The sequence below is a fragment of the Mya arenaria genome, chromosome 13 (genome assembly GCF_026914265.1).
Source record: "Mya arenaria isolate MELC-2E11 chromosome 13, ASM2691426v1".
NCBI classification, from domain to species: domain Eukaryota; kingdom Metazoa; phylum Mollusca; class Bivalvia; order Myida; family Myidae; genus Mya; species Mya arenaria.
Genome location: NC_069134.1, coordinates 47,546,300 through 47,557,884, shown reverse-complemented (window position 1 = coordinate 47,557,884; position 11,585 = coordinate 47,546,300). Strand labels below are relative to the sequence as shown.

At 34.8% G+C, this 11,585-nt stretch overlaps 1 protein-coding gene across 1 annotated transcript; it reads left to right on the top strand.

Annotated features, from left to right (window-relative positions):
- The first annotated feature begins 6,797 nt into the window (after window positions 1-6,797).
- On the top strand, window positions 6,798-8,940 carry LOC128214518 (keratin-associated protein 19-2-like). Its single transcript, XM_052921021.1, has 3 exons — window positions 6,798-6,948; window positions 7,822-8,475; window positions 8,812-8,940. Exons 2-3 carry the CDS (start codon window positions 7,830-7,832, stop codon window positions 8,820-8,822), a joined length of 657 nt encoding a protein of 218 aa, XP_052776981.1. The 5' UTR covers window positions 6,798-6,948; window positions 7,822-7,829; the 3' UTR covers window positions 8,823-8,940.
- The last annotated feature ends 2,645 nt before the right edge of the window (window positions 8,941-11,585 follow it).

Genomic DNA, 11,585 nt, shown 5'->3' with positions numbered 1-11,585 from the left:
TGCCTAAAAAATAATATATTTAGGCAGGTAACTAACGTTTTTTGGCAATGTATGCCATATCTTGTCACAGTTTTCAATAATCCTTAAAAAGATACCTATTTTGATTTATCATTGTTCCAAGCTTTTCCTATCATTTTCCCCACATAATACATACAGGATAATTGTTGATTTTCAGTGTAGGATCGTATTTTATACCTAGTGGAAACTGTGTTTCTTTAGGTATAGAAAAACAGGATTACCTTTCTCATAACAAGTTGTCTATTTCCAAAAAAAACTGTTTTTGAATTTTAAAATATAAATTATGTTTTTTGTAACATTTTCTGATTCAGATGTGACGCATTTAGTTTTGATGAAGGGAGAGTTACAACAATTTAATATTTTAAAAGTAGTTCTTAAAGTTTATATTTTCACTCCGTATTTTGCGATGAAAATATCAAATCGAAAATTTTAATGTTGTTAATTCACTGATAAATGTCCATATTTCATTGGAAAGCATGACATAACTCTTTTAAATGTCTGAATCCATAAACTGCAAACAAATACAATGCCAGCAATTGTCAATTTTATTAAGATCTTAATGTCCTTCAATTTTGTTTTAAACATATCACAAGAAAAACATGAATCAGCAAGAATAGTAATGAATATATTTAAGGTTTTTCTGCCATTTTTCATTACTTTATAAAAGCCCTTCTAAGTGGATTGAGTTGCTTGGGAGATTTCACCATCCTTCTTATGTTTAACTCCCATACATGACCTTGAAGTTTTGCCAATATAAAATTAAATCTCCATCATAAATAATACTTAATATCCCAGTCTTAAACAGTAAATTCACAATAAGAGAACTAAAGCATAACTATAAGAGAGCTAGTGTTATGGACCTTTCTATGCACATTGGGTAGTCAGTAGTGTGTACACTTTTGCCTAAATTTGTAAGACATAATAATAGACTCGTATTATTATTATTCAGAACTTAATGATAAATTTGGAAACTGCAAACTAATTAACTAGTTTAACTACCCAGTGATAACCATTCCAAGGCCGTAATTCCAAAACTTACTAATGAGGCATATTTTGCTTCCAGTATTTCTTTGATGTTGCTTTCTTGTGTCTAGCTTAATGTCTCTTTTGCAATGATCTTTTGCCTCTTTGACCTTCTGTTTTTTTTATAATATTATAATTGAAATCATTAATTTTTCACACAACGATGATGTTGACACTTATTCTATGCCAAAACATTAACACACTTTCTTCGAACCAAGAACTCAGAATAACTTTTATTACATCATTTTATGAAAGAAAAACCATAATTAGGAGATTATTCTATTTTGGAAATATTCATTTACACACTAACTTACAGATGCAATCTCATAAGTTCCATAATATATGCAAAAACTTACAGTTGCAATTACATAATGCAATGCAGTTTGATATTATATGCTTTTAATGAGGTTACAAATAAACGAAAGTAAATATTGGTTGCAGTAAGCAATGCTCATCCCTTCTAATTTACATGCTAACTGAAAGCAAAACATGGAAATAAAAACGGTATAATTCTTTGCAAATCAGCTAAAAATTTAGCTAGTGCCAATTTATTTTAACTAGATTGAAACGCCTTGAGTCTGTTTCCTGGGTAGAAACAAGTACTGATGTTTTTTACTGAGGCCATAAGTAAGTACCCTGGTGGGGCTTGAACCCACAAGCATGAACAACATCATCAAAAGGGTGCACAATATAATTTCATATAATGCCACGCCAACTTAAGGCTTCACTTAACAAATTAACTGTCTTGACATATTCCTGGTCTTTGAATGCCAAATTATTGTGCACATGTCTGGAAACCAGTTATATAAGACTGCTGGCAAAATATCAGATCGCAGTTTTCAATTTTCAATAATTTAAGGCTTAAAGCGATACTAACGCTTTAAGAAAAGAAATCTACGGCAGTTTTCCGAACAATTGAGATATGTTCCAAAATGAGTTTTCTCCCACCTCAGATAAGTAGATCCAATAATTTAACCATGCTAGATATTCTTATCTTGCCCACGGGCGAAGATAAAATGCCCGTACGGAACTCCTTTTATTGGGCACCATATTGTAATTACCTCCCTTGTTGAAGACTGTCGTCAGTAACATCAAGGAAATCTTGTCTTATGGTAATATTTAGAACGCTAATTAATTATTTCACGCTTCAAATGTCACCATAAAACAGTTTTCAAGCACCATTCAAGAAATAATGCTTCATTCTCCTTAGAACTATTTAAAAACACCGATTTGACAATTAACATTAACTGGATCACTGCGCGCATATCCATGACAACCACGTGCTATCGCATATCGATACGCAATTATTTTCACTAAGCAAAAAGAGTTCCAGCAAAAAAAACATTTTTACTTAATTTTGTTTAACTGAGGTTGGAGAAACAGCATCTACCATAGCCACTCGTGTACGATAGGTTCATCCCGACCCTCGCACAGGGTGTTTTGCGGAAACTCGGTAAACCTCGTTTCCGCAAAACACCCTAAGCTCGGGTCGGAATGAACCTATCTTACACTCTCGGCCATGGAAGATACTTATAATCTTAAATGACTGAGTTGAAGGCATTGATGCCAAAATCAGCCGATTATGAGACATTTGTTTTAAATACCAAAACTGTCAATCTTTAATTTATAGAATCACATCCTTTACCACATGTATTTTTTTATCATTTAAAGGGTTTTATTTAAATATTTTGAATGACATTTTTTCTGATCTGCACTAAGCATACTTAAGGATTAATGAAAAAAAAAATATAATGTTGAAATTCTACTACAATATTATTTTTATACAGTCATTCTTTGCTGCTAAATTGTACAAACATGGATGAATGTTTGGCTTAAACCAGTACTTGTTTTTTTTACTTATCCTTATTTTGAAAATAGTATATAAACCTCATGTTCCATTTTGAATTAGAACAAGCCAGGATTTCAGAGCTGAAAGCCTTTTGGCACCATACTGCCCTCTGAAAATAACAATAAGATTCAAATTTGTTTTCCATTCATGGGCACATAAAAGTTGTCAGCATTTTTTTTCCTACACCACCTCCAGTTGATGTTATATATTTTAACCTTGATTGAATATGTGCATGTCGACTTGTTTAAAACCATAGCACCGGGCCCTTGACGCTCTATTGGTAATATATCTATATCAGGAAACAGGCATCAACTTGTGCATCGTAGCCGATTGATACCGACACAAACACACACTCAAATATTGATGAATAAATATAATTAACTTAATATGCCACTGACAGTCAAAGATTTTTTTTGGTGAAGAGGCATGTCTAAGCACGGACAAGTAAACCAAATGTCAATGGTTTAAGACATCAAATTATGAATAAAAGTTTATAAATATACTGAGTTAGAAAGTCTAACATATAATCAATCTATGTTTAGTCATATTAAGACCTATTTGTATTTAAAAGAAATTAAAGAAAGCATGTTCTTAATATTTGCCACTGTTAACTGATGAGTATTTTTACTATCTCAGCATCTGTCAAATGGAAGACAGACTTACCCAACTGAGAATAAATGGAATTTCCATTTAGTTACTAAACAAGAGCTTTTTTACAGCATTTTTATATATTTCAATAAAATGTTGTAAGTATGAAGTGAAAACTTATTCACAAAAAATGGTAATAGCCCATCATTGTGTATTTAGTCTGACATATTCCTTTTTTTTTACATTTCCTTGGTCGGCCATGATGAACTATTTTCTAAAAACCCGTGTTATTTTCTAGGACAATTATGTTGGATAATGGCCGAGGTTGCCATAAAATGTTACCCACTGGGGTAAATATCACAGAAATGTCTTCCACTGCAAAAACAGAAGCAGATATCAGTGCTCGTATAATACTGTCTGTCACGTGGTGACAGTTGAAATAGGGCTTAACTATCCTGGTACTTTCTTATAAGAAACGGATATGATACATTAGGTCACGTGATGACAGTGGACAGAGGGCTTATACGCTGGGTTCGTGCTTTATGATGCAGATATGTTGTAGTCAGTCACGTTTTGACAATGTTGTAGTCAGTCACGTTATGACAGTGGACAGTGTGCTTATACGCTGGGTTCCTTCTTTATGAAGCAGATATGTTGCATTAGATCACGTTATGACAGTGGGCAGTGTGCTTATACGCTGGATTCCTTCTTTATGATGCAGATATGTTGTAGTTAGTCACGTTATGACAGTGAACAGTGTGCTTATACGCTGTTTTCCTTCTTTATGAAGCAGATATGTTGTAGTCAGTTACGTTATGACAGTGGGCAGTGTGCTTATACGCTGGGTTCCTTCTTTATGATGCAGATATGTTGTAGTCTGTCACGTTATGACAGTGTGCAGTGTGCTTATACGCTGGGTTCCTTCTTTATGAAGCAGATATGTTGTAGTCTGTCACGTTATGACAGTGGACAGTGTGCTTATACGCTGGGTTCTTGCTTTATGAAGCAGATATGTTGCATTAGGTCACGTTATGACAGTGGACAGTGAGCTTATACGCTGGGTTCCTTCTTTATGATACAGATATGATGCATTAGGTCACGTGATGAGAGTGGACAGAGGGTTTACACGCTGGTTTCTTGCTTTATGATGCAGGTACGATGCAGTGAGACAGGTGATGACAATGGACAGAGGGTTTATACGCTAGTTTCTCGCTTACATGTTTTCAGATATGATGCAGTGAGTCACGTGATAACAGTGGACAGTGAATTTATACGCTGGGTTCTTGCTTTATGATGCCGATATGATGCAGTGAGTCACGTGATTACAGTGGACAGTGAATTTATACGCTGGGTTCTTGCTTTATGATGCCGATATGATGCAGTGAGTCACGTGATTACAGTGGACAGTGAATTTATACGCTGGGTTCTTGCTTTATGATGCCGATATGATGCAGTGAGTCACGTTATGACAGTAGGCAATGGGTTTATACGCTTGGTTCTTGCTAGTATGATGCATATATGATGCAGTTTGTCACGTGATGACAGTGGACAGAGGGCTTATACGCTTGGTTCTTGCGTATATGATGCAGATGTGATTCAGTGAGTCACATGAAGACAGTGGGCAGTGGGTTTATACGCTGGTTTATATCGTATATGATGCAGATGTGATGCAGTGAGTCACGTGAAGACAGTAGGCAGTGGGTTTATACGCTGTTTTTTATCGTATATGATGCAGATATGATGCAGTGAGTCAAATGATCACACTTGGCAGAATGTTAAAATGTCTTGAGTCCGTCACGAATCTGGTTTGGAACTTTGTATGAGTTTACTTTGTACGACAACTTGTATTGCCTTAATCATTCGACAACAATCTTCATTGCCCAAATCATTCGACAACAATCTTCATTGCCCAAATCATTCGACAAAACCTACATTGCCCAAATTATTCGACAACAACCTTCATTGCCCTTATCATTCGACAACAACCTTTATTGCCCAAATCATTCGACAATAACCTACATTGCCCAAATCATTCGACAAAAACCTTCATTGCCCAAATCATTCGACAACAACCTTCATTGCATTAATCATTCGACAACAACCTTCATTGCATTAATCATTCGACAACAACCTTCATTGCATTAATCATTCGACAACAACCTTCATTGCATTAATCATTCGACAACAACCTTCATTGCATTAATCATTCGACAACAACCTTCATTGCATTAATCATTCGACAACAACATTCATTGCCTTAATCATTCGACAACAACCTTCATTGCCTTAATCATTCGACAACAACCTTCATTGCATTAATCATTCGACAACAACCTTCATTGCATTAATCATTCGACAACAACCTTCATTGCATTAATCATTCGACAACAACATTCATTGCCTTAATCATTCGACAACAACCTTCATTGCATTAATCAGTCGACAATAACCTTTCTTTGCCTTAATCATTCGACAACAACATTCATTGCCTTAATCATTCGACAACAACCCACATTGGGCAATAAGCCTAAATCATTATAACATCGCCTTAACATTTAATGCAAACTGGCCTGACAAAGCAACAGTCAGTTTACAGATAACGTATTATTTTTCTTCGACATTATATGTATAGTATATATAATTGCTCCTGCCATAACTAGGGCTGTTGGTGTAATAAAAGTTCAACATACTGTAATTTTGTTTTCATTGATCTCTTTTTGCATATCTTAATGTTACAGAACAAAACGTTGATTGCATTACACACTTTGCAAGCTAATGATATTTCTAATTGACTAACTCAATGAACACGTAGTTTGGAATACGTTTTTGGGAAATGTTAAATACGATCATATGCAAATTATTATTAAACGGTTACATAGTTTTATCAAAATGAACTTTTACGTTTCGAGTAAACAAGAATAAAGAGTTTTGGCTAATTGTGTTAAACCCACTACGTTGGATTCAACGGGACCAAGAGCGAGCTTTATATTTGTATCTTCTTTTCTGAATCGTCATTTTAATGACATCCATACACTCATAACATATATGTATTATAGTATCCCGGTGAATTAATTCATATTTCTGACTTTAATGATTATTGTTAGTGACATAGCGGTAGTTATACATAAATATCACTACAAAGTGGCGACATGATTTAAGAGTGCATAAGTATGCATTTATTAGTAGGTTGGGCGATGACATGGTGTTAAGACAGTGCAATCAATGATGCTTGAAGCAACTCACATCATTAAGATTATACGTATTATGACGTTGCCGGTCGATGGCTAATCACTCTAGTTTTCAATCAATAAATTACATAGATAATTGTTTTGCGTGACGCTAACGTAGCCATTGCTTCCTTTAGTTGTGGTCACATATTTTGTATAAAAGATGACAGTAAACGTGTTCAATCCCAAACATTTGGTCAGCTCCGACTTTGGATACTTGGATCAGATACAGAAAATAACCAGGTTTGTTAAATTTCTGATAATGGTTTGCGAATATATATTTAACCTAAAATATGGGGTTACAACAACAGTGTTTAAGCGCACAAATTAAAATGTTTGTATTTCAGTATATGCTGTGTATTATCAGTAAATTCATATTTATGTTATGACTTTGAGAAAAACAAAAAAATCAACATGGTAATTACTGAGAATTGCTTCTTGCAATTCAATTTAGTTAAGTTGGTTTCATAGGAATGTATTTTACAGAAAAATAATCACTTTATATTATGAGCAGTAATTGTGTATTTCGTAGATTTGTTCTATTTTATTTCACACTCAATTCTGCTGAATTCCTGATAAATCAATTCTGCTGAATTCCTGATAAAAAATATATTTTTAGCTCGCAATAAACATCGTTCAAAATGAAGTATATCTTAAGAAAATGTCACCTAAGCATTGATTTTGATGGGGAAAGTGCTTAACATCACTGGCAAGTCCCAGTTATTTTATCCTCATAAAAATGCAATACCATGCTGGCTATTGTCCTTACATCTTCAAAGTTTCAAAACAACTTATCAGTCCAATTTAAATTATTTTAGATATTTGGATAGTTTCTGTCATGTAATGCTATTTTTTAATTCATTCCGATTATGTTTGCCCTGCGATCTGGTTTAATGCATTGAACGAAACAATATTTCAAACAACAAAAAGTTTGGTTTTATGCACATTTGATTTATTCTTTGATACATCTTCTACCGCTTAATGTATTAAATGTCTTTAGTACTTTAAGCAATCATTTCACAAAAGAGTCAGATTCGTTACGTTAGATTAAGTTTTATGAGCAAACAAAAACCAAAGGCAATTTGTTTAAGTGTAATGTTTTGGACGATATTACAGGTCCAAACATGCAGGTCACAGGTCTTATTCTTGTCGTTATCCTGGGTCTGGTAGCCGTGCAGGCCATCCAACAAGGATCATATTATAGTGGAGGATACGGTAGAAGACTTAGTGGATACAGTACCGGATACGGATCACTCAATGGGGGATACAGATCACTTTATGGTGGATTAGGTAGAGGATATGGTTCCCATTTGGGGAGATATGGATCACGGTATGGTGTATATGGATCACTTTATGGTAGTGGATATGGATCTCAGTATGGTGGATATGGACAAGGGTCGCTTTACAGTGGATACGGAAGTCTCTATGGAGGATACGGACAAGGGTCGCTTAATGGTGGATACGGAAGTCAATATGGAGGATACGGACAAGGGTCGCTTTACAGTGGATACGGAAGTAGTCATGGTGGATACGGACACGGATCACTTTACAGTGGATACGGAAGTCGGTATGGAGGATACGGACTAGGATCGCTTTACAGTGGATACGGAAGACGGCATGGAGTGTACGGACACAAATCAATTCACAGTAGATACGGAAGCCGTTATGGTGGATACGGACAATACGGTCACGGAAGTAACTCAATGTATGGTCGCCATGGCGTTTATGGATCTCATTATGGCGGTTCTGGTTCATATGGACACCGATCATGTATGTACCTTTTATGCTCTAAATAGTATATTTGGTAATATTTATATTTGTATGCAATATAAAATAATCTTGTATAAGACCAGGCTAACGCAAGAACACATCAAATATGAGCTCTTCTACAGCTAACATGCATGATTGCTGACTGTTCTATTTATATCTGACATTTACATGTAGAGTCAGGATTGGTCAAACTGCACTCAAGTGAAATAATACTCTCTTCCATAGTAATGGACAGTACTGCCTTAAATTATAAGTCTGGAGTCGTATTTTAATTAAAACAAGAACAACTTATATTAAACATACAACATCCAATAACTGCTATGTTTCTTATTGTAGATGGCTATTAATAAAGAAATCCAGTACAAAGAAGTGCGGGGAGTTGAGATTACGATCCTTTTCACATTGACATTGCATTTGTATTTGTTTTCGTCCTTTATCTTCTTAATAAATCTCTGTTCATCCGTTCGTTTTGTTGTTGTGTGTTGTGGTTATAACGAAATTGTATAAATCTGGTTCAGTTGATGGTTTGTATTTTAGCCCAACAGTTTTTTAATAGATTTGTGGTTAAAAATTAAGCGACTTAAAGGGTAGTGCTACCTACGTAAAACAACATGCATATTAACAAAAGCACGCAGACACAAAGGCTCGGCCGGTTTTTAGTTCGTTCATAAAGGGAAAAGCTTAACAATTATCAAATATATAAAGGACAGAACAGGAACAAGGCCAGTAAGCAACAGCTCCGCGATGACACTGTGTAGAGACAGAAGGATAATGCTTTGAAGGCACGCAACGAGAGAGACACAACGTAACAATATAGCAAAGACAGACTGCAACGCAAACATTTAAACATCTTTATTAAGAAATGTTGAGGTAACTGACTTGGAATGGACAGTGAAACAGGAGTTGAGTTTTATAATAAGTTATGGTAATTCAAACTCAAACTTGTTAGTGTACTTAGTGAGCATTCACATTCTCATCATACAGTAGAGGTATATTTATGGCCAACGTAACTAGACCTGAACGACGTCGCCGCCGATGACGATTCCACGGCTTCGAAGCTACCTCTACTGAAAAACAAGGCCAACTGAAATACGAGTTTCGTCTTTAAATCAATGATCTTGTAAAACAAAATGCTATAATCGATTTCAATAGATCTCTTTACTGCAACTTATTGTACCCGTTGAGAATTCAAAACAGGTGAATTTTATTACTTGCCTACGCGATGCCGCTTCACTTCTGTGTACCAATTTCTTTTCAAAAACTTAATACAAAACGGTTGCAATCCATTCGACAAACAACCATAAACACTAACAAATAACATCGGTGTATAAGAACATTGTACTCTTGATAAATTACTACTCTGTGTGATCCAACCTCGACCAAAAGCACAAGAATTGATCAACTGTGGTAGAGACGACTTCCAGCTTCTGCTACTACAATGTTTGGAAGATGTTAACACTTTAAGAAATAGTATGAGCTTTAACACCGTCACTCAGTCGTTTAACAGTTTCATTAAGTCAAAAAAACACGTCCGAAAATACAAGTGTTAATGTTCGTTAAAATAATTATTTGTTGTCAAGTGTTCTTGTTTTCTCAAGCGAGAGTAAAGCAGACACTCAGATCTTAACCAGAAGTACAATTCCTGAACCTCTGTCTGCATAGCCCCAGATTTAAACCCATTAACATACTCTCAGGGGTTTTGACCTTTGCAGAATTTCCTAGAATTTTGAATCCTTGCCTCTCATAATCTCTTGATCAAGCTCTAGATAAGCGTTTCAATACGCTTAAATTGGCCTCAAATTGCAGTTGACCATTCAAAAAGCGTTTCTTAATTCGCAAAATAGTAATATAATAATGACATCATGTGTTACTGTTTATCTAACATGACAAGAATGAAAGAACTATATTGGCTATCGCCACGAAAGAGAACTGTCAATCAAGAGTTTTTGTAACGTTAAATAGAGCTAAGCCAACTCTTTTGAATGACGTTTTGTAAATAAGGTAATTATAATCTTTTAAGGACAGCGCTTCTTTCATACATAAGCGGATGACCTTGGTCGACGTTTAAAGGTCTTTGTTGGCATTATGTACAGCATGATTTGTTTTGACCAAAAACGGCTTATTAACTATTAGTCAAGTCCTCTTGTGGTTGACTGTTCAAACTATCACCAGAATGTTTAATAGATACTGTCGGTAACCGTAATAAAGATCTATGAAAATAAGCGCTATGGCATTTTTGAACACTTAATAGCAAGATAGAAAGGATGACCTAAACAGAAATACTCTATTAAGGGCCTTCAACAGTACAAAAGTTGATGGGAAGGCAACCCAATAAAATGCTTCTAAAGTTCGTGTTTTTTTATGTTTGTGGATCAGTCTTTTTCTGGAGTTAAGCATTCGTCCTTTGCGATATGTTTCGTAGTAATAAGGAGGTGACCAGCGTTTATGAAAGAAGATTTTATCAGATTGTGGATCAACAAGCATTTGCTTTTTTTTTTTGAAAAGTAATTTTAAAATATATATATATATATTTGTGTCAAAATGCTCCAGACTTTCCTGTCAACATTGACTTCGTGCTTCTTAATGATGATATATTTTCAAATTAGTAGGATATTTAATAAAATGATGAAAAACTGTGGGTTAAATTCATTTCCTTGGTACAAAATACAAATATCTTTCTTAAAATAGAAGCAATCACCACAAAACCGCAGGACATTGATGATAAGATAGTGTTGACTTTTTTACACGAAAACAAATTCATTTTGAATAAAGACAAGTTTGATAAAATGCAAGTATTTTTGAATGGAAATTTGGTCAAATCTTCTTTCGAAAAAATTGCTAAATTCTTTGTTACATCTACACACGTCACAAAGGATGTATGTATTATACTTTCTAAATATTGAACCTTAAAACGAAATAAAAAAAGATGATGTTTTTAACATTTTATTCGTTTGTTCTGCAAACGACATTTGCACTGTAGAAGGCCCTTAATATTAGCAAGAGGCCATATGACAAAAAATTCCGAACGGCCTCGTTGGTCAGATAACCATTAGTATAGTGAGCCCTTTTGGACAGATAGCCTTTCAGTGTGATTGTTTGGCATTATTGTA